Genomic DNA, 27,265 nt, shown 5'->3' with positions numbered 1-27,265 from the left:
CATTTAAGTTTTTAAAATTTATTATTGATTAATATGTATGTATGGGTGTGCCTAGTGTACATGGAAGCCAGAAGGTGTCAGATTCCCTGGAACTGGAGATAGAGACGATTGTGAGCCTCCATGAGGATGTTGGGAAGTGAACCTGTGTGTCCCTAAACTACTGGGCTTTTTTAAAACTTATACACACACATATAGTTTATTTATTTTCATTTTATGTGCATTGATGGTTTGTGTGCATGTATGTCTGTGTGAGGGTGTCAGATCTTAGAGTTACAAACAGTTGTGAGCTGTTGTGTGGGTGCTGGGAATTGAACCCTGGGCCCTCTGGAATAACAGCCAGTGCTCTAACCACTGACCCATCTCTCCAGCTCCCCTACTGAGTCATCTCGATGGCACCATCTCATTTTGTAGCCTGGGTGCTGGGTTACAGGGTTAGTTTACTTCACCTGGCATTGGACGTCTTTTGGTGACAGAAGTTGTGAATTTTACTTTGGCCCAGTTTATTGACTTTTTTCCCCTTTGGTGCTTTTTTGGTTCTATTTAAGAAAAGTAGGAATATCTGCTTACCCTAAATTCTAAAGATCTATTCTGGTGGCTTTTATCTTTCACCCCACTTGGGATCAGTTTAAGTGAGGCAGGACTCATGTGGCTGTCCAGTTGATCCGCTCTGTCCCCTGCTGTGTCCTTCTCAGCCCCTGTTGTCTGAGACTCTTGGGGACACCTGTGTTCACTGGTGTGCTGGTCCCCCATACCAGTTATGCCTGCTTCATGTTCTGAGCCTTTGTGCTCCCCCCATGGCTGGTGGTGGGAGGCATCCCACCCCATCCCTGCAAGGTCTTCCTTCTCATCTGTGCTCCTTGGCATGCTTGGCCAGCTCCTGCAATGGCCTTTGGTTCTTCCAGAATAATTGCTGACATTTTTATTGGGGTTGCATCAAGACTAGATCGAAGATGTGACTTCATCCTTCAGCTTACAGTATTTTTAAAGATTTATTTTAAGTTATGTGCATATATGTGGGTTTGTGTGTGTGTTGAGTACGAGGGTGAACAGAGGCCAGAGACATTGTTTCCCCTGGAACTGGAGTCACAGGCTGTTGTGAGCTGTCGTGGGTGCTGGGGACAGAACTCAGGCCTTTGAGAGCAGTGTGTGCTGTAACTGCTGAGCCGCCTCTCGGCTCCTCACCGTGTCTTCTGAGTCCTGCTGATGTCCTCTTGCCCACAGCCTCACAGATGCCTCAGAGAGCAGCTTAGGAGGAGGGAGATGTATTTTGTCTCACAGTCTCGGAGTTGGGCTGTGGCCCTCGGCCTCATCTTTAGGTACGAGTTACAGTTGTTGCAGTGATGGCAGGGTGTGCCGGAGGCAGAGAGGGCAAGCGAGATAGAGGGGCAGGGGCACCACCGCCTGGTGTTTCCACCACCTCCATAAGGCCACCAGTGTCTGTCAGCGGATCGCCTCATCCCCTGATAGAGGCAGAAAGCCTTTGTGAGCCTGTTGTCCTTCATGGTCACCATCAGAGACCAAGCATTCAGCTCATGAACCTTTTGCGGGGATACTTCAAATACAAACCATAATAAGTCCTAGACATTTGGGGTTTTTTAGGGCCTCTTAGAATGCACGCTGGAGAGTTTCGGCCCGTTACATGGGTTGAAGTGAGCTCTGTAGTCTGATATGTGGCCTACTCTCTGGATGCTTAGTCCTAAGGTCACACACTGAAGTCTTCATTTTTGACATTTTGGTACTGATGTTTAAAAATCTTAGCTGGGCGGTGGTGGTGCACGCCTTTAATTCCAGCACAGCCAGGGGTACACAGTGAAACCCTGTCTCCTAAAAGAAAAAAAATCAGTTATGAGAAATGTAAAATATTTTTTTTTTTTTTTTTTTTTTTTTTTTTTTTTTTTGAGACAGGGTTTCTCTGCAGCTTTGGAGCCTGTCCTGGAACTAGCTCTTGTAGACCAGGCTGGTCTCGAACTCACAGAGATCCGCCTGCCTCTTCCTCCTAAGTGCTGGGATTAAAGGTGTGCGCCACCACCGCCCGGTCAATAATTCCTAATTGTAGATTTTTCTCCTTGTAACTCTTCCAGTTTCTGCTTTCAGCCGGAAGCTGTTATTAGTTGTGCGGTGGCTGTGAAGCATCCCTGTATCTGGGAACCCTTCCTCTGAGGCGGTGTCGTAGGTGCCTAGTTCTGTTCTGCCCAGCTTAGCCTTCTCTGATTAAAGTGAGTGTCAACAGGATCTAGGATCATCCACGAGACAAACCTGGGTGTGGTTTCTTCTCTGCCGTCAGTGGGCTGGGGTCTGCGACTGACAGGGTCTGGGCCCCACTGTCGGGGTCTGGGGCCGACGGGGTCTGGGGTGGACTAGAGAAGGTGAGTGAGCTAAGCCTCATCTCTCTGCCTCCTGGTGCTAACACAGTGTGCCCAGTCGCCTCACGCTCCTGCCACCATGCCCTCTGCCATGTTGGCCTACCCTCCATCTAGAGCCTCGATGACTCTTCTGTCATTACGGGTCCCAGTGATAGGAAGAGCAGCCTAGGCCTCTGTGTCTCCTTCCTCCTATACTCTGATGTGCAGGGGCAGACGTGTGAGGACGAATGTTGGTGCCCTGCCCGCTGCCTACAGAGCCGAGGATGCTGACTGCCGGTGCAGTCACTGATTTAGGCTAGAATTTCCATTTGCTTTGTTTTGTTCTGTCTTTTGGGATTGGGTTTCTCTGTCATCACTCTGTAGACCAGACCACCTCTGTCTCCTGATTACTGGGCTCAAAGGCAGCTCCAGCCACACCAGGTCATTATTCATCAGTGTGGGAGGTGGGGTGGGGGTGTATACATATGTGTGTGCTGTGTTTGCTAGTGTGTATGCAGGTCAAAGGTTGACTTCCAGCATCTTCTCCTCCATCTTCCTCTACCTTTTCTCTTACTGAACCTGGACCTTGCTGTTTGGGGAAGACCAGCCAACCAGTGAGCCCCAGGATCGCAGTACATGCCACCATGCTCAGTTTTTACAGTTTCCAAACCTAGCACATGCTTTATCCACTGAGCCATTTCCCCTTTTGTGAGTGTGTATATGTGTGTGTGCATGTTCACACTGTGTGTACATATGTGTGTGTGTGCATGTTCACTCTGTGTGTACATGTGTGTGTGTGGAGGCTAAGGCTGACATTGGGCGTCTTCCTCAGTCGCTTCCACCTTATTTTTGAGACAGGTTGCCTCACACTGATTTGGGGATCCTGGCAGGTCAGAGAGCTTCAGGGATCCATATGTCTCTGCAGGTGGAAGTGTGTGCCGTTGTCTCTGGCCTTCACCTCACTGCTGGAGTTAGAGCCCAGGCCCTCGTGGTTGTGCAGCAAGCCCGCTCACAGCCCCCCCCCCCCCGCACTGTTACTGTTTCTGCTGTGGATGGGTTCTCCCAGCAGCCCACACAGCCTTTTGATTTCAGTGGTGTGAAGGTCACACACTCAGCAGAAGCTGTGCTTGGAAGTTTGCTCTTCCGAAGCCAGTGATCTGCAATACCCTCGTGGCATTGTGTGAGGGGTCTTTCTTTGGACTACCAGCTCCCAAATGATAACACAGAGACTTCTTATTTATTAAGTATGAAAGCATGAACGCTTGACCTTAGCTTAGGCTTGTTCCCAACTAGCTCTTAGAATTGAACTTAACCAGTTTATATTAATCTTTGTTCTGCCACGTGGCTCGTTATCTCTCCTGAATACTGTACATCCCACGTTCTTTCTTTTTAAATATTTATTATGTATACAATCCTCTGTCTGTGTGTATGTCTGCAGGCCAGAAGGGGGCACCAGACCTCATTACAGATGGTTGTGAGCCACCATGTGGTTGCCGGGAATTGAACTCAGAACCTTTGGAAGAGCAGACAATGCTCTTAACCACTGAGCCATCTCTCCAGCCCTGTACATCCCACTTTCATGTCTGAATGGTGAATCCCCACCTCTCAAATTCTTCCCCCAAGTTCTTCTCTCTCCCCAGAAGTCTCCCATCCTCTCCTGCCCAGCTATTGGCCGTTCAGCTCTTTAGTCAACCAGAAGGCAAGGAAGGACAGAGATACATCTTTATGTAGCCTAGGATCTGACAGACTTTTCTATGAAGCAGGGATCTTGAAAGACTGGCCTACCCTGTCTTGGCAAAGCTTGACAGTCAACTTTCTTGTGTACTGCTTGTCCAGTTTGCAGTTGAGGCAAAGACGGTTTCTTGCCCAGTGGCTACCTTTGCCATATTGAAAGCAAACTCCATATGGAGGTTCTCTGATGCCCATCATCTTCTCTGGAGTGGATTGGCGCTGCCAGGAGCAGATGTGTCTCACTGTCACGAAAAGCCTTATGTTATTAAAACATTTTAAACCCCACATTCTGTAGATCTCTGAAGTGTTTGAAGATTACCTCTCTAACTAAAAATACCTGTTTAACCTTGAACACCATACCTAACATAACTATAGGTTTGAGTGTCATAGATGACTAACTACTAACCTTTTTAAAAATAATTTAAATTTATTCTGTGTCCATTGGTGTGAAGGTGTTAAGATCCCCAGAACTGTAATTACACAGTTGTGAGCTGTCATGTGGGTGCTAGAAATTGAACCCAGGTCCCCTGGAAGAGCAGCCAGTGCTCTTAACCACTGAGCCATCTCTCCAGCCCCTAACCTTCAATTCCTAATTATCCCAAACAGTTTGTAATATGAGTTTTCAAGGACTAGAACTTTAGATTTCATTTTTAAATGAGCTGCATATGTACAATACCTTCAACAGGAGTAGATATATACAGTATGTTATAACAAGAATAACCTTAAATTTGTGCCAGAAATCCATTACCAATATAAAATATTTGAGACTGGTAGTTGCTTTTAGTAGATTCAATAATCTACCCTTTTATCCTACCATTTCTGTATTCCCCTTTTCTTTTCATCCTTCATCCCCATTTTTTTCTTTTGCATCCTCTCACAGTGTGATCAAATACCCCACAACAATATTGGGCAACAGTGGCTGCAGCTCCCTCCTGATCCACAACAGAGAAGTTAGTGACTCTCAAGACCAGGGTGGCATGACGGTTAGTGCTGTCAACTCGACAGCATCTGTAATCTCTCCCTCCCTCCCTCCCCCACCTCCCACGCACAAACGCACGCATGCTTGCATGCATGGTGAGTTACTTAGGTTAGGTTAGCATCTGCATGCTTGTGAAGGGTTCTCTCTCTTCAGTCCCAGTCTCCTGGCAGTAGTGGGCCAGGACCGTCCTGGTCTTGGGTACTGGACTGCATGGAAGGGAGGAAGGGAGCTGAACAAGAGCACTGTCCTCACTGTGCTCCCGGCCCCAGGATGGGGTTGGTCAGCTACCTCAGGCTCCTGCCGCACACCTTGTTATGGTGGACCATACCCGAGAACCACGCGTGAGTCAGGATAAACCCTCCCTCCAGCTGCTCTAGTCAGGGCTTTTTATCACAGCAACAGGAAGGAAACCGAAGCAGGTGGTCAGCCCAAGGTAAGCTGCTGCTCCAGCTTTACGTAGTTTCAGGTGATGTTGGGTTCATCACAACGTAACCCGTTGTAAATCTGGGAGCGGCTGCCCTCAGTTCCAGTTGATGTTTCATTGCTGGTCCTTAGTCCTGTCTGCTGGCATGGTATTTTCCAGTCATTGTATTGAAGAAACCGTGGAGGCTCTGAGTGGTGTGGCCCCTGGTGTGCTCGATGACAGCATGGGGGAGGTTGAAGCTGGGGTAAACAGGGCTTGGGTGTACTCCCTTTGCTAGGGCCTTGGCTGCAGATTGTTGGCCCTCACTTAGCTTTCCTCTTGTAGCTGCCCTGTTCCCTATGTGCTCTGCACGCTGCTGGCTCATACCTCAGAAGAATGGCATACACAGGGCCGCACACTTGTGTGGGGTTGTTTTCTTCTTCAGGCTGTGGCTGCTGGAGCCCCTGCTCCCTGTTCTCAGTGCCAGCCTGGTGAGTCACTCTGGAGTCTAGACTGTGGACTGTGTTGTCTGGCGCGCCTGACTGAGTGTCCTGGACGCAAGTCTGGCCTCTCCTTGCATGTTTACCCGTGTTCCCTGGAGTTGTTTGCCCATGTCTTCAGCGGGCTGACCTTAGTATTTTCGTCTAACATTGTAGTTAAATGGGAAAACCAGCGCGACACCACTTTTCTGCTGTAGCTTGATGTAGCAGTTTGGTAGTGAGGTTAGGGAGATTAACCCATTGCCTGTCAGACTGCAAATGGTTTTCCTTGATTTTTTAACCCCATCATGTGGTCTGAGGAGAATGGGGTGCGAGGGAATCCTAGTTAGAAAGACTTTCTAGGGGCTGAAGAGCCAGGCCACAGAAGAGGTTTGTGGCTTTTGCAGAGGACGCAGCACCTGCATGGTGGTTCACAACATCTGTAACCTTCCGACCCCACAGAGCATGGGGCATGCACATGGTGCACATATGTGAAAGCAAAGCCCTCATACATAAAATTTAAAAATATAAAAATTAAAGAAAGACTTTCTCAGGGCGGGAAGGTAGTTCAATGTTTAAGAGTATTTATTTCTTGTTGGGCGGTTGTGGTGCACACATTTAATCCCAGCACTTGGGAGGCAGAGGCAGGCAAATCTGAGTTTGAGGCTAGTCTACAACTACAGAGTGAGTTTAAAAAAAAAAAAAAGTCTCTTCCAGTGGACCTGAGACTGGCTCCCTGGTTCCCAGCACCCACATGAGCGCTCACAGAGAGAACTTTGTGTCATCTGATATATTCTTGGAGAGCGGGGTTAGTTGGGACATTGTTGTTTCCCCTGCACGTATGTCAGTGTGAGGTTACCATATCCCCCTGGGAGTACAGTTACAGACGGTTGTGAGCTGCCATTGGGGTGCTGGGAATTGAATTCAGGTCCTCTGGAAGAGCAGCCTTCTCTCTGGCCCTAGCAGGGACTTTAGTTTGCTGGTTGGACTCCTCTTTCTCTGTTGATTTTGTCACTGTGGCATCACAGACCTTGCTGCATTTTATTTTTACTATTCTGGGTTTTGAGATATACCGCAGGCTGGCCTCAAACTTTCTGTGTAACTAAAGATAACCGTGAGCTTCAGCTCTTCCTGCCTCGGTCTCCCAGGTGTGCACCATCGTGCCTGGTTCACACGGTGCTAGAGACTGAGCCTAGGGCGTCATGCGTGCTGGACTCGATTCCTAAGTTGAGCCACATCCTTAGCCGGCTTCCTGCGTTTCCCTCTGCCATTTGTTGCCCAGCCCTGCCTCCTCCTCTCTGTTTTGAGATAGAGTTTTCCTGTGTAGCCCTGACTGGCCTGGAGCTCACTCTGTAGACCAGGCTGACCTCTGCCTCCTCAGTGCTGGGGTTAAAGGTGGTCGCCCCTAAGCCTGGCTCTTTAACACTAAGGTCTCCTCTTTCCTCGTTGTTCTTGTTAATAATGGTCTGGATGCTGTTGGATTTATTTTATGAATGAATCTTTGTATCCACGAATCTAAGAGAGCTCAGTCCCTTTGGTTTTCGTTCTTGTTGGAATTCCTGACTCTGTGGAGGAGCTGAGGAGTGTGTGCCTGTGTGGCAGCTCTTCTGCAGTGCGCGTTGCAGCTTCCTGTGCAGCAGGTGGCCACGGTTTGATGACTCAGCTGTCAGCTCAGGTCTTCTGGACTTGGCTTCTGTGTGTGATCTGTTTTGTTGGCGTGCTGACTGGCTGTTTGTGTTCAGGGAAGTTGTGGATTTCCTCCAGTCATTTTTCCTGCTCACTTCATTGAGCCCCCCCTGGATCTCTTGGTGCACTTCCTTCTTTCCCGTCCCTACATTTCCATTTCTTTTGTCCATTCTGTCAGAGTGTGCCTGTTGTCATGGTGCCTGTGGCAGGAGCCGGCACTGTGGTGTTGTCCTTACCCAGCTGGGCCTGCCTCAGTTGCCTGGCCTTTTGAGCTCATGTACAAGAATGAGCAAGCATGGCCACAGCTTGAGGTGCCACAGTTGTAAACACTACATCATGCCAAGGCTTGATCTGTGCCTGTGTAACTATGTTTCTTAGGATTGAGAACGCTTGAAGTATCTTCTGACTGAGGTAGGAGGATACTGTAGTTCTGCCATGAAAGCACCACAACCTCTATGCTCTTCTCAGACAGGCCGGCTAGGGCACGTAGTAGCTGCCATACTGCGAGGAACACACTCCGGGGGCCAGGCCCTGTCCTGGGAACTCTAGCTGCTCCTGCAGAAAGAACAAACTGGACCAGCGGCTCCGCAGGTCAGCTGAGCTTTTGAGGTTTGCTCTCTGCTTAGGGACCTCACAATGAGCCAGAAAAGGAGTCCATGTCTGCTGGCAGGTGGCGTGAAGATGGTGAAAGTAAGAATAATCAGAGAGCAGGACAGTGGGGGACAACAAATCCTGAATGAGGCTGGGTGGCCTTGTCCTCTTCTGTCATGAAACCAGCAGAGGGTGCTGGAGCCCCAGGGAAGCTTACAAGAGGAGTGGCTTCCTCTAGCAGGGAAGGCCCCGTAGGGGAGCACCTTGTGGGTGCCTGTGGCCCCTTGGGCGAGTGTGAATGGTGTACACTGCACATAAAGCCGTGAGCTAGCCTTCTGTCCCACAGCCAGAGTGAGGCTGCCTGATCCTGGGGGCATAGACACCCACACTGTTGACTGGAGCCTGGTCTCGGCTGTATGTTCTGCCTCTGAACTTCTTTATCCTGAGTGAAAAAGTATGTCCCCTGCCTGTCCACTTCTGGGGCTCTACTGTGTTAGGAGTCAGGGCCCCTTGTGGAGCCACAGCTTCGGGTAACTGGGGGGAGGGGCTATAGGATGTTTGTGGACCGCGGCCTTGGTCAGACCTCTTATTTCCCAAGCCTGAGTGAACGGTAGGGGGTGGATTTGTGTCTCTTCTGCTGGCCGGCTCTGGACTACATTAGGATGGATCGATGCCAGAACTGCAGTCAGCAGGGCGCTCTGAAATCAGATGTCTGGCACACCGGATCCTGCTTATCGACCGAGATCCCGCTTCCAAAGCGGCTCTTCCGCTGCAGGAAGCAGTAGCAGAGCGGAGCTAGCCTGGCTCTGAGGCCATGCCAGTCTCTCCCTGAGCCTGCGGCTGCGTGGGATGGAGTCCCCTCCCTGACTTTCCAGTCTTCCTTGCAGCTGCTAGGCTGTTAGCAGACAGGGCTGGACTCCAGAGAGTCTACCACTTCATCGCACATGGTCGGCAGTGAGGGGTACCGACCCTCAGCCTAGGACGGCTTCGGGAGAATCTGGACCCCTGGCCTCCCACACTGCCCCGGGAAGTTAGTTCCTGCTTGGCCGCGTTCACTAAGGGACGCCTTGTGTCTGTGTCAGCGGCACTGAGTGCTGTCTTGGGTACGTTCTGCTCTGGCTGTGGCTCTGGCAGAAGTGTCACCAAGAGCTCCCGTAGGTGTTTGCTGATAGGTGCCGTCACCCCGGGTGAGAAGACAGCCTCTGTCTTTAGCCTTGTTCCCTTGGCTCTCTCAAGCTCTAGAGCTCTCTCTTGGGGTCTCACTGTCAGTGGCGAGGCAGGCCTGGCCAGCAGTTGCCCACAGAGCCAGCAGTTGGCAGCTTTGTGTAACAGGAGGAGGACAAGCCCAGCAAGGGGAGGCTGGAGACCATCAGCGGGGCGTGTGTGGTATCCAGCACGTAGAGCCTGTTTCCCTGAACTCCAGAAACAGTTTGATGTGCATCCTGCTGGCCTGTGCTCTGGGCTTACAGGAGCCAGCATCTGCTTTCAGAATGGAGCTGGGGGTACATTGAGGTAGGAGGTCCCTCAAGCACCAGGTGGAGCGGAGTCTGTTTTCTGGGTTCCCTAGATTGTGGTTGGAATATACTGCACAGTGCCCTTTCCTGTACGGCCCCGGGGTAAGTTAACCAGAACTTGCTACTCTCTTACTGTGCCTGTCTGGTCTGAGCTGGCTTGCCAGCCTGTGCCCAGGAAGTGGAGGGCAAGTGGGGACTGGGGCCTCTTGTCAGCTCCACTCGGTCGTGGGAACTTTGTACTGTGAACTCATTTTCCAAGGCAGATCCTAATGGGGATCTTTCATTTTGCTCCCGAGACAGAGTTTCTCTGTGTAGCCCTGGCTGTCCTGGAACTGCTCTGTAGACCAGGCTGGCCTTGAACTCACAGAGATCCCCCTGCCTCTGCCCCACCACACTGGGCCTTTGATGGAGTTTTCCAGGAAGCTGTCTCCCAGCATCCGCAGAGTTAACGTTTTTTATTTCTGGGTGATTTTATTTTTCTTCTTTTTGGTTAAGCTCAAAAAGCTGAAGGTTGAAATAAATCATTCAAAGTCACGGATGAAATGTTTTCTTTCCTCGTCGGTCTCCGTGGAACTGGTAAATGATAATCCCCATTGAAAATAACCGACATAAAATGACCAGCAGGTGCTTTTTTATCTTTGGTTCAGAGCATTTAGGAGCGCCTGCTTCACTGGGCCCGTAGGGGCAGAGCACCAGGGCCTACCAGAGTCCCCTGGGCTCTGTTCCCGTCAGGGATCTCTGACCCAGGATGCAGCAGCAGTCCTTGTCTTCCAGCCCACTCTATGCCTCAAGGGCTTGCCTTGCCCACTGGTCTGTGGGAAGTGCATCTGGGGAGATGCGACTTTTCTCCTTCCTTCCTTCCTTCCTTCCTTCCTTCCTTCCTTCCTTCCTTCCTTCCTTCCTTCCTTCCTTCCTTCCTTCCTTCCTTCCTTCCTTCCTTCCTTCCTTCCTTCCTTCCTTCCCAGGGTTTCTCTGTGTAACCCTGGCTATCCTGGAACTTGCTCTATAGACCAGGCTGGCCTTGAATTCAGAGAGATCCACCTGCCTCTGCCTCCAGAGTGTTGGGATTAAAGGCGTGTGCCACCACCGCCTGGCTTCTTTGGTGCTGATTTTATTTATTTAAAGAGTAGGCCAGAGATGGCTCAGTGGTTAGGAATGCCGCTGCTCTTAGAGAAGACCCAGGCTCCATTCCCTGGGGGCTCACAATTGCTTATAACTTGAGTCCAGAGCTACCTGGCACCTTCTTTTGTCTTCTGCAGGTACCAGGCATGCATGTGCCACACACACAAATGTGTAGGCACTCACACATGTATGTACAAATAAATCTTTACAAGGCAGAAGCCATTTTTGAGTTTTGGCTCTTAGATATCAAAGTAGGGAACCAGTAAAGGTCCTGACTAGGCATGAGGCCACCTCGCTATTTCCTCTCACAGAATTGTGGAACCAGGAACCACTGCCTCTCAGGAATCTTGAGGAGGCCAGGCCAAGTCAGAAATAGCAGCAGCTGCACCGGGGTCGTCCCAGATGCCCAGTGGAGAGGGGCTTAGGTGGCGCCTGGGGCATGACAAGGGTCTGCAGTGCGGCAGAATCCATCGATTGTAGGCCCGTCAGGAGGAAAAGGCCCTAGGAAAGCCAGCAACATGATCACCCCACCTCGGGTGAGAGGTGAAGGTGTCTTACTGTTTGGTCCGGTAGGGTACTCCCCTCGCCCAGCTCACATGTGTCCAGCTGTTATTGGCACTGCTGTGGGTAACATGATGCTGGATGTGCAGTCTGTGTAACCCAGATTCCCTGCACAGTGCTGCACTGTGTGGGGTCCTGTGGGAGCATGCACCCAGGAAACAATGCACAAGGGTGCCCAGAGGGTCTTGCTTTCCGTGCCACAGTAGTTGAGAAACTTGACCTCAGCCTGACCTTGTGGTGCACAACTAATCCTCACACTCAGGAGGGTGACACCGGAGGACTGTGATTTGACGCCAGTCTGGCGTGTGTGGCAAACCCTGTGTCAGGAAAATAAAAAGAGAGCCCACTCCTCTAGGAAGCTTCAGCCTCCCCAGCTTCCAGCTGGGTTCAGGGACTGTCCTGACTTCCTGTCATGGGGTCTCTAGTCCAGGGACTATTCTGACTCCCTGTCTTGGGGTCTGTGGTCCAAGGACTGTCCTGACTCCCTGTCTTGGGGTCTCTGGTCCAGGGACTGTCCTGACTTCCTGTCTTGGGGTCTCTGGTCCAGGGACTGTCCTGACTCCCTGTCTTGGGGTCTCTGGTCCAGGTTGTGCTCTGGGTCGGCCTGGGCGTCCTGGTGGTCAGCACACTCACTACCCTGTCTGTGAGCGAAGAAACCCCTCTGGACCTGACCCAACAAGCCCAAAGTGGCCAGCGAGGAGATGCCGAGGGCGGGGTGAAAGTGGACGCGGCCCGGCTGTCAGGTACACACACAGGCCCCACCCATGTCCCCTGAACTTTTCTGTGTGTATCCACGGCATGAACTCAGGATGGGGGTAGGTGGTGCTTTCCAAGAATCCCCTTAGTTTCTCTTCAAGGATTTTGCTTCTCTGTTGGTGACCTCTGTGCTGTGAGTGATGGAGATAGTGGGAGGTTCTAGCCTTGGGCCCCACTAATTCCATTCCATGAGGGTTTGCTCTCGACACGGGAGCTGGCCAGTGTGCTGCCACCTCTGTGCAGGTGACATGGGGATGGCACAGAGCCAGCTTGGGTTCAGATCTCCGCACCTGGCCATCATGGACACTAAAAGGTATGTGGATTTAAGAGTGTTACCCACTTTTTTTTTTTTTTTTGAGGCTGTAAGTTTGAGCCAGTGTTGCCTTTGACGGGACCAGCCTAGTATATCTCAGCTTCTTTGCTGTTTCATGGTTTACAGTCTTGGCAGAATCACGAGTTCATCACACGGTGGCAGGCTACCTCAGCACGAGTCTTGGTGAGGCTCCATCACCCCCATCTGTGGTCACTGGGGTACAGAATGTATACTTCAGAGTGTCACTTTCTGTGTGTCTGTTTGGGGTGCATCTGATGTACCCCCAGGCCTTCCTGGGTAACACAGGGCCAGCATTAGCCATTGGGCTGAGCCCCCATTGGGCTGAGCCCCCTGCCTGCCTAGTGGCTGTGAGTGGCTGTAGCTCTGGGCATTGCGGTGATCATTGCCTTGGATAACAGTAATCTTGGGCTTCCGTCTCTGGCAGTGGTGGGTGTCACACATTAGACTAAAGGTCAGTGAGGTTTGGGTCCAGATTTATGGAACACCTGTCTAGTTCTGGCTCTTGGGAGGCATGGGTAGAGAAAGACCCATCCTTCCTGGCAAAGTTGAGGCTGTTGTTTGGGTGCTGGTTAGTCGCATGTCCTGAAGACAGTGCCTGTAGTGTGCAGAAGAGAAGGTCCTGTTGAGTCCTCTGACAGTGTGATGCACTCGCTGGATGCTCCTGAGATCCTCGGGTTTCTGTCCTCTCTGCCATCGCCGTGGAGACTGCCCAAGGCACTCTCCTGGTCCACCTTCTTCATGCAGCCTGGACTGGGAAGTAGCTGTGGGTGCTCTCATCTGTCTTCTGGGATTGGCAAAGGCAGAGAAGAGTCCTCCCTGTCCCAGATCCTGTGGATCAAGAGGCAAAGAAGCACACAAGGTCACTGAAGGACCCGGTGGACAGCTGGGGTTCTCAGAGGTTGAAGACGGAATGCTGAGAAGCTACACGGTGTGGCAGTGGGTTTGGTAATCTGGACTGGGAGGAAGTCTGCTTGAGGAAGGAGGTGCGTGTGCGTGCATGCCCTCCCTGGCTGATGGACAGAGCTCCTGGAAGAGCCGACCTGATGTCACCGTCCATGCCACCGGGCAGAGAACAGGTGCTGGCATGGGAACAGCAACACGAGAGGAAGAGGCGTGTGGTGGTGAGGGTAGCGTCCTGAAGAGCCAAGGCGAACGTGGTACCCCACTGGGGTGGTGGAGAGTTTCTCTTCAGTCCACACCCAGACTCCTGTGGCTGCCGCGCCGTGCAGCAGCAGCTGTGTCCCATCTCCACAGCATGCATAGGCCGCTGCTCACCTGTGCTCTCCAAGGCCACATCTGGTTTCCATTTCTTCACGAGGCTATAACAACACACGCGGCTCCTCTCAGAACCACACGCCGTCTGTTTTTAGCCAGCTCTGTTTTCTAGCCACCCAGCCTCCTCTCTTCACTGAGGGCGTACCTCATTTGGCAGGGCTAGGGCTGAGGCTTCTCTGGCTGTCCTGTCAGCCGCACCATCGTGTTTACTGGTCTCTTTGATGTTGTGGGGTCACAGACAGTCTGCTTGCTCTGGTGAGAGCCCAGCATGTGCTGGGCCTGTGCTGTCCCCTCTCAGGGCACACGTGACCATCAGGTGCAGCCTGGGGCCTTTGGTGAGCCTGGCTGAGCCCATCTGAAAGCTCGAGGAGACAATTATCCATTTAAAAAGTCTAATTAGGGCATTTGTCTCTGTGCCTGACGATTCCCTAGATGGTCCTGGGATGGATTTGGATTTTGCGGTGCCCCAGCTCCTTCTCTGGGCGCCGCTGCATCCTGTTGTCCCCTTTCTTGCCCACCCACCGTGTGCACCGTGGGGCAGCAACACCCAGGCCTGCACCCCAGTCCCCTTCCTCTCCAGCATGGAGAAGTTAGGGGGACATGCTGTGCAAGCATGGGGTGACTTCAGGAGTCCTCCAGTGGGTAGACCTTTCCTCTGTGTTCTTGCTATCATTCCCTTTCTGGAACCTTCCATGCTTTCTGTATCTGCCTGCCTTGGCAACTCTTTGATAGTGTCCGGGAGAGTCCTGTTGCTATGGTCTCTCCTTGGCTGACCCCTTGACGGGCTCCTGTCACCTCTGCCTTGTGCCTTGATGAGGTTTTATTTTTTTAATTTTTTAATTTTTTTTAATTAATTAATTTATTTATTAAAGATTTCTGTCTCTTCCCCACCACCGCCTCCCCTTTCCCTCCCCCTCCCCCAATCAAGTCCCCCTCCCTCTTCAGCCCAAAGAGCAATCAGGGTTCCCTGCCCTGTGGGAAGTCCAAGGACCACCCATTTCCATCCATGTCTAGTAAGGTGAGCATCCAAACTGCCTAGGTTCCCACAAAGCCAGTATGTGCAGTAGGATCAAAAACCCATTGCCATTGTTCTTGAGTTCTCAGTAGTCCTCATTGTCTCAGTAGTCCTCATTGTCCTTGATGAGGTTTTAAAAGTTCTTTGTGTCTTGTGACCTTTGCTCTTACTCTAATCTCGTTCCCTTTTCTGCTGGTGTGCCAGGAGATAACAGTGGGCTCCTTCCACTGGCTTCCCCTGAGGCGATGGTACTCACGGGACCTGCTAGATTAGAAGGGCTCCCTTGAGCAGCTGCTGGCTTGGTCAGATCCAAGTGCACTGGGGCCATGGTGCTGCCCAAGAGGTGCCATACTGGCTCCCCTGCCACCAACCACACACGCCAGTTTGAGGAAGAGCCAAGAATGAAGAACAAGGGAGGCTTCCTTGCTGATGCCAGGGCTCCACAGTGCTGGTCCCAGCCATCAACCCAGCCCTCCAGCTCCAGGAGCTTATGGTGTGAACATATTTGGAAAGGTGAGGTATAGAACTATCCAGCTAAGTCCAGAAGTCAGACCTCAGCAAGTGACACTTTCTCACTGAAGTCTGGAGAACAAAGCAGCAGCTTCCCAGAGAAGTCTGGCTTTCAGAAAAGTGTTGGGCCATTTCTCTTGCTTCTTCAAGAACCCTGGATTGCTGAGCCCATAAAGGTAGGGCTGTTCTTGCACATCCATGGGACACAGTGTTTTAGCATCTGGTTGGTCACAGTCTCTGCCTGTCCAGTTCCTGTCCTAGAATACGGATGACTGTGGTTCCTGCAAGGCCTCCCAGAGGAGCTTCAGGGCAGCTCCATGCCTGCGTGGCCACTCATACCCTGTGCTGCTACGTGGTGCTTCCCCGGGGCTCCACACAATGAGCCGCAGGCTGCCCCTCACCTGAAGATGAAAAAGGCACCATTCAGAATAGACTGTGCTTTGGTCAGGGGAGCTTCTGTCTCCTTCTCCCTCCTGATTGATGGGTGCAGGGAGTTACTGTGTGATGAAGACTGGTGTGCTCCATCTGCCTGCACCACTGGGCAGTGCAGGGGAGCCCAGGCTGTGCCCTAGAACAAGTGAGTTCCTTGCCTATTACGTAAGGTTCTGCTTGCCAGGTGGTGGTGTGGCACACACCTTCAGTCCCAGCATTTGGAAGGCTGGGCAGGTGGATCTCAGGGTTGGAGGCCAGCCTGGTCTACAGAGTGAGTTCTAAGACAGTTAGGGCTACACAGAGAAACTCTGTCTTGATAAACCAAAAATGAATAACAAAAACCCAAAACAATCTCTGTGCCCCTTAGACTCCATGCTGGAAAGGCAAAGTGTCCTAGGGCCAGGAATCCAAGGGATTCTCTTGTGGGGTGCAGGGCGTCCACATGATGGCCCTTCAGAGTAGCGGATGTGGTAGGATCATCTCCCTTGGAAGAGGACAATGAGGAAAGCCGTCCTGGTGTAACTGGCTCTGTGTGGCCGGACTGACAGAGCTGGGGGATGCAGAACCACAGAACTGCATGCAGATGCTGTTGGGAGCTGGGCGTGCTAAACAGCGCATGTTCCTTTTTGTTTGTTTTTCAAGACAGGGTTACTCTGTGTAGCTCTGGCTGTCCTATAACTTGCTCTGTAGACCAGGCTGGTCTTGAACTCACAGAGATACACTTGCCTCTGCCTCTCAATTGCTGGGATTAAAGGTCTGCACCACCACTGCCATCTTGTTTTGTTGTTTTTGTTTTGAGATAGGATCTCAGGTAACCCAGGCTGGTCTCAAACTCTCTGTAGCTGAGGATGACCTTGAATCTATGATGTTCCCGAGTACTGGGGTGATGCTATGCTAGTATATGCCGTGCTGGGATTGACTGGGGTCTATGCATGCTACCAGCTGAACTAGATCCCCAGCTCAACGAAACCGGCTCTCCAGTCCTGTGACTCTACTGCTCCGGATGGGGCATGAGTCCATGCATTTGTGGGCATGTGAAGGGCGGGTTTGGCAGCCTCTCCTTTTGTTCTCACCCTGGGGTGTGAATTTCCTCACCTACAGCAAGAGGTTGACAGGCCTGCCCAACCATAGCCAGTGTACTCTTTTCCTTAAAGGCCTCAGTCTAGGCCTTAGGGCAGGCAGTTGGTGCCTGCTGGGAGACCCTAGGGACATTGCCTGGCTGTGTGCTCATGCTGCCACCTGGTGGTTGTGGACAAGTATTACATAGAGTGGCCATCTGCCTATGGATAGAAGTTGAATTTTGACCTTTTTTTTTTTTTTTTTTTTTTTTTTTTTTACTATGAATGAAAAAATATTTTCTTTGCTGCTTAGCTGATAATAATGACCAAAGAGGAAGAAACTCACCTCCACTCTGCCATTTGGCTTTGATATGTGGTCCTGATCTTAGGAGAACCACCCAGTCTGTTCTGGCTGCTGGCGGCTCACTGTGCTTTGCTTGCAGTCCAGGATCCGGTTGTCGTGGTCGCTGAAGGTAGCCAGGAGAAGCCAAAGCCGCCCGAGGACAAAGAGGACAAAGAGGTACTGGAGCAGGCCCAGATTAAGGGTCCCGTGGACGTGCCTGCAGGGGAGGCCCCTAAGGAGAAGCAGGAAGCTGCACAGCTGGATCGGCCTGGCCAAGGTGAGTGACTGACGCATTAGCCGCCCTGACAGAGAAAGGCTTCAGCAGCCTCGCGCGAGGCCCGGACCACTGCCCGCGCTGCTCCTCTTGTAAAGTTGATGTTCCAGGACTGCCAGTCCTCAGAGCTGTGCAGGTGGAGTGGGGCCTCTCTCCAGCATGACCCCAGCCTGTCCTGTGTCCTTCCAGGTATTGCTGTCCCTGTGGGCGAGGCCCACCGCCATGAGCCTCCCATCCCTCATGACAAGGTGGTGGTGGATGAAGGGCAAGACCAAGAAGGGCCAGAGGAGAAAAAGCCACCTCCCAAGCTCACAGATGAAGGGGACCCCGGGGACAGGGGACAGGTGGCACCACCTCCACCTGGGTCAGAGAGGGAGGAGCAGGAGCCTGAGAGGGGAGAGGCAGGGAAGAGACTTGAGCAAGCCCCGGCAGTGGTGGAAGCCGAGCATCCCCAAAAGGTTCCGGAAGCAAATGGCCAGCCACCTGTCCAGCCCAGGAAGGAAGATTCCAGAGCAGACACGAGGGATCTGCATCCAGTGCCTCAGTCCAGGCTCTCTGTGGAGCAGAATGCCGTGGTAGCAGGTGAGGGCGGTGAAGAGGCTGCCCAGAAGGCTGACGGGGTCCAAGAGAAGCCTGCGGAGAGCGACCTTGGTGAGTGTCTGCCTCCCTGGAGATGGGGGGGGGGGGGGCAGCTCCTATGGTTGCTGCCGCAGGAACCGGTTAGTCCCTCTCAGTCCCGGCTCTCTCATTCACAAGATTAGCATGTGAATGTCGCAGCCCCTTCAGCAGCTGGTGGAGTGGAGAAGAGCCTGGTGCCTTGACAGCTCCTGTAATATCTGTCACGCGGTTGTTTGCCAGACCACTAAATGTCAGGTGCCATGCTGTTCTCGCGTGTCTGGGCGCACACGGGGGACAGTGCAGGAACGCTTGACAGGTAACACATTGTTAAGTGCCCGTCTAAGAGCTGGTTAGGACGGTGCTTGCATTTTAATTGGCTTAGGTGGTTAACATTGGCACACTGCCATCAGCCTGCGAGATTGTTAAATATTTTTTATTACTTCCCTGGTAATCATCAGGTTGAATATAAACTGTGTTGGGGGGGGGCTAGCTATGGAGTCGTTTTCAGAAACATCTGCCAGCCCCTCACCCCAACCCTGACTTTTTGACTTTTCAACAAACCAGCTGAGTCTCTCTGTGTGCAGGTGGGAAGGCGGACCTCCCTGCACAAAGGCCAGAGGCTGCAGAGGAGAGGGAGCAGAAAGAGGCTGAGCAACCAGGTGGAGACCAGGCGGGGAGCAAGCTAGAAGGTGAGTCTGCACCGCCCCTCGGAAGGAGCCCCAGAGCGAGGTTGGGTGGGGTGGCTGCTCCTGGATCTCTCCTGCTCCATGGTTTCTGTCCCTTGGTTTCTATGCTAAGGATGCACGCCAGTGACCCCTGCTATTTCCTGCCAGTGGCTTTCCTCCACACCTGTGGACTATTTTTATCTTCCCGTTTGCCCTTTAAAGAAAAGTGTCACATAGTTACATGGCTTCTAGTCTCCATTTTCATTCCATCTTAAAGCAAGCGTGTGTAAAGACAGCACCGGGTGTGAAGGCCTTAGGTGGGGCTGGGGTGGTGTTGGTGGTCAGCAGCATGGCCTGAGTCCTTGCCACACCTGAAGCGAAGGCCTGCCCTGGCACACGTAGTTTGCTATGGCTGACTTGCCCTGAGTTCACAAACTCCATGTCCATTTTGAATCTTTATGGTTGATCCCATAGTATTTTGTGTACGGGGAAGGTGGTGGTCATGCCCCCCCCCCCCCCATAGAAGCCCTGCAGTGACCACCTGTCCAGTTTTCACAAAGCCCACCTGAAGTCTCACCCCTGGTCTGTTGTAAGGAGCAGGCAGTAGACTGCTTGGCTCTCCTGGATCAAACTCCCAGGACTACCCAGGCCGTCTCTGATCCGGGCCTGCCTTACGTGTTCATGGTTCACCTCGCAGTGGTGTGAAAAGATCCAGGGTTTGCTTCTCACTCAGCCCTGAAGGTCAGACTTGAGCGGCTGCTCCAGGCTGATGCCTCAGTGAAGACGGGAAGGCGGGGCTTCTGGTTCCTTTTGCCTGGCTGCAGCTCCCAGATTGCTTGGGAAACTCCCCACGCTTGCTGTTTTCCTCTCTGGTTTTAGTCCGACTATATTTGCTGGTTCCAGTTCTGTAATCTGTCACTTGAACATGTTTGATTCTTTGTTTTTTTCTTTCTGAAGAAGAGACTTTTCATTATTCCCTATTGTGCCTCTCTTTCATATGCTCTCAATGGGACGGACAGCTGAGATTAAAAAGCTAGTAGCAGGTACGGCTCAGGACTGTGTTGTCAAGAAGCATGTGTGTGGAGGCTCTGACAGTGTGGGGACGGCACCTGGGTGGCATCCTACACCTGTAAGGGCCCTGCATGAATGTGTGTCCGGCCCAAGGAGCAGCACCCCTCTAGATGCAGCATACCCCTCCAGGTGCAGTACAGCCCTTCCAGGTGCAGCATAGCCCCCCAGGTGCAGCACAGCCCTCCAGGTGCAGCACAGCCCTCCAGGTGCAGTACAGCCCCCCAGGTGCAGCACACCCCTCCAGGTGCAGCACAGCCCCCCAGGTGCAGCACAGCCCCCCAGGTGGCGTCGCTGACACTCCACCTCCCTCTTCCTTTCAACTTCAGTTCTTCTCAGCCTGTGACCCCAGAGGACAGCTGAGTGGCGAGACAGGGTGGGCTGCATGTACCTGCTGATGCTGTGTGTAGCTTGCACCCATAAATCCCACTGTGTCTATTGTGGGGTCTTTATCCCATCTCTGCACCTTGTCCTGGTAGGTTCTGGCTGCGAAAAGCCAGTCACCATGCTGTCTGCATTTGCCACATGGGGCTTCCAGCTGGACATGGCTCCTTCCTTTCTCTGCTAGAACCAACTCTGCTAGTCCACTTAGAGCACTTAAGTTGTGGGTTGCTCTTTCAGAACCTTGCTCTTCACGGTGTGGAAGCGCCACCAACATGTGTAGCTTTGTCTCCGTCCAACTGCTGGTTATATGATCATGCAGTCTGGTGCCATGTGGCCTGTTGGAGAGACGCTTTGAGCTTTCTGTGGGAAGGGAGGAGAAGGAGCCCTGTGTTATGAGGCCTTTCCTTCCCAAGCCAGTGTCTGAATCTAAGGCACCGGCAAGAGGGAAAACTCTGTTCTCTTCATGGTGGGCCCCAGGATCCTCTCCGCTGTCCAATTTGTTTTTCTTTCTTTTCTTTCCTTTTTTTTTTTTTTTTTTTTTTTTTTTTCCTCTTTTTTTTTTTTTTTTTTCTTGTTTTTTTTTTTTTCCCCCTGAGGTTTCTCTGTAGCTCTGGAGCCTGTCCTGGAACTAGCTCTTGTAGACCAGACTGGTCTCGAACTCACAGAGATCCACTTGCCTCTGCCTCCCGAGTGCTGGGATCAAAGGCCTATGCCACCACTGCCTGGCCTCCAACTTGTCTTTCTTTCCAAAACTGAGGGGTTTGAGGAGACCTAGGGTGTTCATGGGAGTTTATCACTGCCCCTGGAAGGACACTAACCATGACCTGCTTCAGAGAGTTAGCTTGTGTGTGCCCTGCACCTGAGAGCTATGTAGCCCTGGCCGGCCTCAGACTCGCAGAGATCTGCTTGCCTGTGCTCCTGTCTAGGATTACAGGCGGGCTCCAACCCACCTCTGCACAACCCACCTCTGCACAAGATGTCCCTAGGCTCTGACACCTGCTCCTTCACCCAGTGTCTTCCCATGATGTCTGGTTTAAAATGTGTGACTTGTGGAGCTGACCTGCCCTAGCTGCCTGCTGTGGAGAACTGGCCAGTGTGGAAGTGCTGTAGGGAAAGACCAGCCAGCTCTGCCGCACTGTGGGAGGCCTCCAAAAGCAGGGATGAGACTGGGCCACACCACCAGTGTCGCATGGGTGGGACACAGCAAATGTGTCTAGGAAGACCCCCCCAGCTCACCCCCCCTTAATAAGATGGCCTTCCCCTCCTTCCCGAGGAACCCCTCCCCGATGTCTGGGCCACAGTGGCAGGTTCTCAGGCACCATCTGAAGACTTCTTTGTTTTTAAGATTCTCATCTTGAAAGAAATCTTAAAATATTAAAACTTTTTAAATAGTTTTTAGATTTTCTTTTCTCTTGTGCTAGTCCTAGAACAGCTGTGTGAGGCAGGAGGAGACTGGCCAGCTCAGGGAACTGTTGAAATAGGAGCAGCGGGCCTGCGTCCCCAGCACCCCGGCCGCCTGCTAGCTTATGCCCCGAAATAACACACAAACTATATTCATTTAAAGACTGCTTGGCCCATTTCTATCTAGCCTCTTCTAGGCTAATTCTCACATATTAATTTAGCCCATTTCTAATAATGTGTGTAAGCACCCCAAGGTGCGCTTACCGGGAAGATTCTAGCCTACGTCCATACGTCCATCCTGGGTCTGAGCTTCATGTGTCTGCCTCAGAGTGCAGAGCTATCGCATCTACCCGGGAGAGCTGAGCATGGCGTCTCTGCTCCAGAGAGCAGAGCTGTCGGGTCTGAGCTCACTTCCTCTTCCTCCCAGCGTCCTATTCTGTTTACTCCGCCCACCTATGTTCTAAGCTATGAGGCCAAGCAGTGTGTTTATTACTTAACCAATGAGATCAACAGATTGATATATGACACTCCCACATCAGGGAACCTGTAACTTCCTAGTCCTTTCCCTCTTCAGTTTTGTCAGCCAGCCAGGCGGGGAGCTTGGATCCGCCCCTGCATCTGAGGGTGAGGGTAAAAGCAGGCAGCCCTGTTGCTGGCCAGGAGGCTGTCCTGGAGGCCCACCTGGCTAGGGCTTCTCACTGCGGTGCCAGTGGGACTGAGGTGATGCAGAGAGATGGGCGTGGTGGGGCCATCAGTCCCACGGGTTCTGGCAACGGTACCGAGAGTGAATCTGACTGTGTGTGTCCCCACCAGAAGCTGGCAGGGCCGAGATGCTGGACCACGCCGTGCTGCTGCAGGTGATCAAAGAGCAGCAGGTGCAGCAGAAGCGCCTCCTGGACCAGCAGGAGAAGCTGCTGGCTGTGATCGAGGAGCAGCACAAGGAGATCCGCCAGCAGCGACAGGAGGATGAGGAGGACAAGGCTAAGCCTGGTAGGTAGAACCCTGGGGGGCTGGACCTCAGGCTGGGTGGCCAGAAGTGTGGGAGGAGGATTTTGGTTTTGATGAGTGATCCTTTTTATTTATCCATTCATCCATTCATTTACTTATTTAGTTTTAGATTTATTTGCATATTTTATTATGGATGTGTGTAGGCTGGAAGAGGATGTCAGATCACCTCGAGGTGGAGTTACAGGCAGTTGTGCGCTGCCTGAGTAGCTGCTGGAATGCAGCTCTGGTCTTCAGCAGTAACAGCGAGCATTCTTCGCTACTGAGCCGTCTCTCCAGCTCTTGGTGATTCTTAGCTGCTTGAAAGTTTCTTTTTGGTCAGTGAACCAGCAGCTCGTGTTCCTCTCTCTGGCCAAACTGACCCTCACCTTCATTTCATTTGCAGCTGACATGCAGCCAGAGCCTGGGGTGGCAGCGCTCAGAGGACAGGAGGAGGAAGCCGGGGACGAGCGTGCTGATGAGACAGTGGAAGGTGGTCCTCCACAGCCTTTGCAGCCTAGGGGTCGCCCTGCTCCCCCGCAAGAGATGGGCCAGCAACCCCTGGGGGAAGCTAAGGCAGCCCCGGGCAGAGACCTAGCTGACCTTTCTCCTGGTGGCCCTGACAGAGAGCCCCAGGGGACCCAGACTAAGCTGAGAGAAGACCAGAAGGATGCTGCGCTCAAGGTGGCTGGAGCTGTGAGGGAGCTGGTCCCTGGGGACTTGGAACCAGTGCCCAAGCAAGACTCTGCTGGGGCCCCCAAGAGTCCAGAGAAGCAGCTTGCAGAGGAAGTCGCCAGACAGCACCAAGATGCCTTTGGTGCAGGTTCCCAAGGAAGGAAGGAAACTGTAAAGGAAGCGCTAGCCGCTGGTGCCGATACTCCCAAAGAGGCTGGGCAGCCCTTGGCAGGGGCAGAGGCTGAGGACTCTCGCACAAAGTCCAAGCAATCAGGACCCACCATGGTTTCAGCTAAGCCAGCAGACAGAGGCTCTCAGCCCCAGGCCAGGTTTCAGCAAGAACCCCAGGCCATCCCTAACAAAGGTCAGGATTCTCACCCAGAGGTAAGAAATGAGGTTCCCCGAGGGGTTCACATACCTGCTGAGGGTCAGCAAGGAGGAAAGGGGGGTGCCACCATCCTGGAGACAAAGAAGAGGCCAGATATAGCTGTGCCGGAGGGTCAGAAGCCAGAGAATGTCAAACCCAACCGAGACCTGAAAGTGCAGGCTGGCTCTGACCTGCGGAGGAGACGGCGGGATCTTTCCTCTCACCCAGAGCAGGAGCTGGCTCCGAAGGATGGAGTCCTCATTAGCTTTAACTCCCTGCCCAACGTACAGGTGAACGACCTCCGCAGCGCCCTGGACTCCCAGCTCCGGCAGGCTGCAGGGGCTGCCTTACAGGTGGTACACAGCCGGCAAATCAAACAATTGCCTGGAGAGCTGGAAGAAGCCTGAGAACCAGGCATCGGACAGTAGCTGGTGCTATCCAGCCACACCCGATTGGAGGCCACCTTCTTATGTGCCCAGACATCTTACTACTCTGTGGAACACTTGCTTCAAGGCTCTGTCAGGGCACTCACTTGCCCAGGTCGGTCTTGGAAGGGCAGCATCGAGGGTCAGCCCCGCAGCTGCACAGTGGCAGTGCCTGCCTGTCCCGATTCACCAGCAGCAGCCCTGATAGCAGGGCGGGCAGGCACAGCCTGTCACAGCCACTCTTGACTTGATGTCCCATATTCTCCTTGGTGTGGGAAACCTGCCGTAGGCGACTCTGTCTCCCCACGGGGAGGCCCAGGATTGGGTATGATTTGGGTTGGGAGGAGGAACATGGCCCTCCTGGTTTCCTGTCATCCGCATTCTTTGAAATTGATTATGAAACAAAAAATAAAACACCACTAACATCTAGGGAATCAGTTGGTTTACCTAAAGGATCCTGGATGGCACCAAACAGGGCCTTGAGGTCATGGGGTCCCCTCAACTCAAGATGGGTGAGCACAGCTGGGGATCCCACAGGCAGCTCAGTCTTCTGTCATGCTGATCCCTGCTGTAGGGAGGAGGTTCAACAGTGGCTCACTCACCACCAGGACAGGAGGAGGTTCAACAGTGGCTCACTCACCACCAGGACAAGGGGGTTGAACAGTGGCTCACTCACCACCAGGACAAGGGGGTTGAACAGTGGCTCACTCACCACCAGGACAAGGGGGTTGAACAGTGGCTCACTCACCACCAGGACAAGGGGGTTGAACAGTGGCTCACTCACCACCAGGACAAGGGGGTTGAACAGTGGCTCACTCACCACCAGGACAAACCTTGGGATGCCGCATGGCCTCAGACTCAGGGTAGAGCTGTCGGGGCGGAACACATGATGGTGTTGTCTTTGAGCAGAGACAATGTTTTGTTTTGTCAACCCCTTGCCCAGTAAGAGATTGAGGGACAAGAATCTGGTTTGTCCCCATGAAGGGCTTGGAGGGCCCTGGAGTCTCAGTGGGGTCATAGGTGAGCCAGGCCACACCCCACTGTGTGCTCTCTCTGCATGCATCTCTTGGGATGTATTTTATTATTTTTTTAATTTAGATTTTTTTATGTATATGAGTGTTTTGTTCACCCATATCTGCATCAGATACATGCGGTGCCCTTGGAGGTCTGGAGCAGGAGCTACGAACGCTTTGAGCTGCTGGGAATCAAACCTGGACCCTCTGTGAGAACAGTGCCATTCAGACACTTATCTCTCAAGATGTCACTGGACAGCTTGAAAACCAGCAGATGGCAGCAGTGGAAGCTTCCAGGGGCCCGCTGCAACTGCACTGGGCGGACCAAGTGTGGCTCACAGAGGGACCCGCCAATGGAAGGCAGGTCTCAGGCTTCCTCGCAGCCTTTCTGACTAAACACGCTTCCAGATGAGCGATTATTGGATGGTTAGATGTCATCTTGTCATCCTCTTGGACTGTTGTAACTCTCGTCCCCTTGCTGGGACTGGGGTTTCACACAGCTTGATTTTTTTGACTATCCCCTTGACATGGGTTCTTCCTGGTCTGCGTCTGCTGTAGAGCAGGTGGCGCTGCCCCTACCCTAGCTCTGCCTCCTAGCTGCCCCCCTAGTCCTTGTCCAACAGCCTTCAGATGAGAATACTTCCTCCAGAAGGCACAGACCGGCGGGTGGGGGCTTACTGCTGAACTGCAGAAGGGCTGAAGGAGACTGCACCTCCATCTGGGTCCTGTAAGGCTGGGGCACCAGGGAGCCACCTGCCAGTGCAGTCTTTAGGTGTTGGGTCACCTAGTGTAGGCTACTGCTATGTGGTGCCTGCCTGTGATGGTTCTGCTGTAGAACAGGTACTCTTGGTTGCCGTGCTACAGCCAGGGATGCTTCTGTTCCTGGGGCAACAGCAGGACAGGAACATAGAGGAGCTCAAGTTCTCAGCAACAGACGTGGCTGTGCACACCTTTAATCCTAGCACTCCAGGAGGATCTCTGAGTTCAAGGCCACCCTGGTCTACAGAGTGAGTTCCAGAAAAACAACAAAAAGGAACAAGAGATCTCATCTGAGGCCAAGACATCTGCTGTGGTTAAGTGTGGCCCCTCTAAAGCTCGGGGCTTCCAAGTAAGTGTACCAGGAGGCTTTAAGAGCTTAGGATACAAAGGTACACCCTTACTGCGGCATCTTTTGTGCTGTGTTCTCAGGTCCCCTGAACATTCAGCAGGAGAGCCTCACAGTACCGACCTTTAGCCTCCGGGCTTCCAGGCTGTGAGGAATGCATTGCATTCTTTGTAAACCCCTAGTTCAAGGTTCTACTCACAGCCCAGTGGACAGGAACTGGGGATCATGCACAACCTTCAAGAGCATGCCTCTGCAGTGACCTACTTCCTGAAGTTTCTAGAACCTCCCAAAATAGAACCACTAGCTGGGGACTAGTCCATGGGAATTGGGTTTGGGTGTGTGCAGGAATCTAATATTCAAATGATGATGGAGTGGAGGCCAGGCTGCGGAGTTTGTGGGCCTGGGCTGTGCTGGGCCGGGAACGGCAGTGGATGTCTGCCTGCCACTTCAGAGGGGAGGATGAAGAGACAGCAGGAGAGAACAGTTTGCCAGACAAGCTTGGGGGACCTGAGCTCAGTGGGGCTCAGAGTTGGAAGACTTGAGGAAGATGGAAGGAGCTGTACTCTGAGCTGTCATGAGGACTTCAGGATGCTGTGACAGGCTGGGAAGGTGGTGCTTCTATGGAGGGCAACCTGGTATCCCTGGGCAACCGTCCAGTCACACCATCAAGTCCCTTGAGAACAGACACTACTGTTCATTGAGACAGAAACTAATTGACCTGGCTCTCTGCAACAGCCAAGAAGTCGTGTCTGGAGGTGGACTCAAGAGTATCTATCACACAGTTTCCTAGAGGCTGAAGAGATGGCTTCTCTTAGAGAAGACCCAGGTTCGATTTCCATCATCCATGTGGTGGCTCATAACTACCTCTAACTCCAGTTCCAGGGAATCCAACATCTTGTTTGTGCCCTACTCCCCCACACACATCTAAAACACCCATAAACGTTAAATACATTTCAAACTAGAAAATCTGGCTTTTCTCAGCCTGCTAAGCCAGGCCAGTTCCAGAGTAGCAGTTGGATGCCGCAGGGAGGCCGATTTTGGCGTAAAGTGTAGGGCAGGCTGGTCTCTGGCCCTCTTCCCAGAACCCAGGCTCTGAGACAGGTGCAAACTGGTTCAAGGACTGCAGCGCGACCTCCACTCCTAGAAGTGGGAGCG

The 27,265-nt window shown here is 52.5% G+C and overlaps 1 protein-coding gene across 6 annotated transcripts in view; it reads left to right on the top strand.

Moving 5' to 3' along the window:
* Slc38a10 (solute carrier family 38 member 10) overlaps positions 1-24,426 on the top strand; it is a 73,000-nt gene extending 48,574 nt beyond the window's left edge. For 3 of the 6 annotated variants that reach the window (XM_050140195.1, XM_050140198.1, XM_050140199.1), the window contains 7 exons: positions 11,995-12,151; positions 17,232-17,408; positions 17,595-18,056; positions 18,608-18,712; positions 19,708-19,731; positions 22,358-22,531; positions 22,932-24,426. In XM_050140195.1, the coding sequence (XP_049996152.1) occupies positions 11,995-12,151; positions 17,232-17,408; positions 17,595-18,056; positions 18,608-18,712; positions 19,708-19,731; positions 22,358-22,531; positions 22,932-23,974 (2,142 nt within the window). In that variant the 3' untranslated portion in view covers positions 23,975-24,426. Of the gene's footprint in view, positions 1-11,994; positions 12,152-17,231; positions 17,409-17,594; positions 18,057-18,607; positions 18,713-19,707; positions 19,732-22,354; positions 22,532-22,931 lie in introns of those variants that run through there. The other 3 variants (XM_050140197.1, XM_050140196.1, XR_007591326.1) reach the window with 3 other exon arrangements.
* The last annotated feature ends 2,839 nt before the right edge of the window (positions 24,427-27,265 follow it).

The sequence above is a fragment of the Alexandromys fortis genome, unplaced genomic scaffold, assembly GCF_014885135.2.
Source record: "Alexandromys fortis isolate MF-2015 unplaced genomic scaffold, M_Fortis_MF-2015_v1.1 scaffold_39, whole genome shotgun sequence".
Lineage (NCBI taxonomy): Eukaryota > Metazoa > Chordata > Mammalia > Rodentia > Cricetidae > Alexandromys > Alexandromys fortis.
This window is presented reverse-complemented; position numbering and strand designations above follow the sequence as displayed.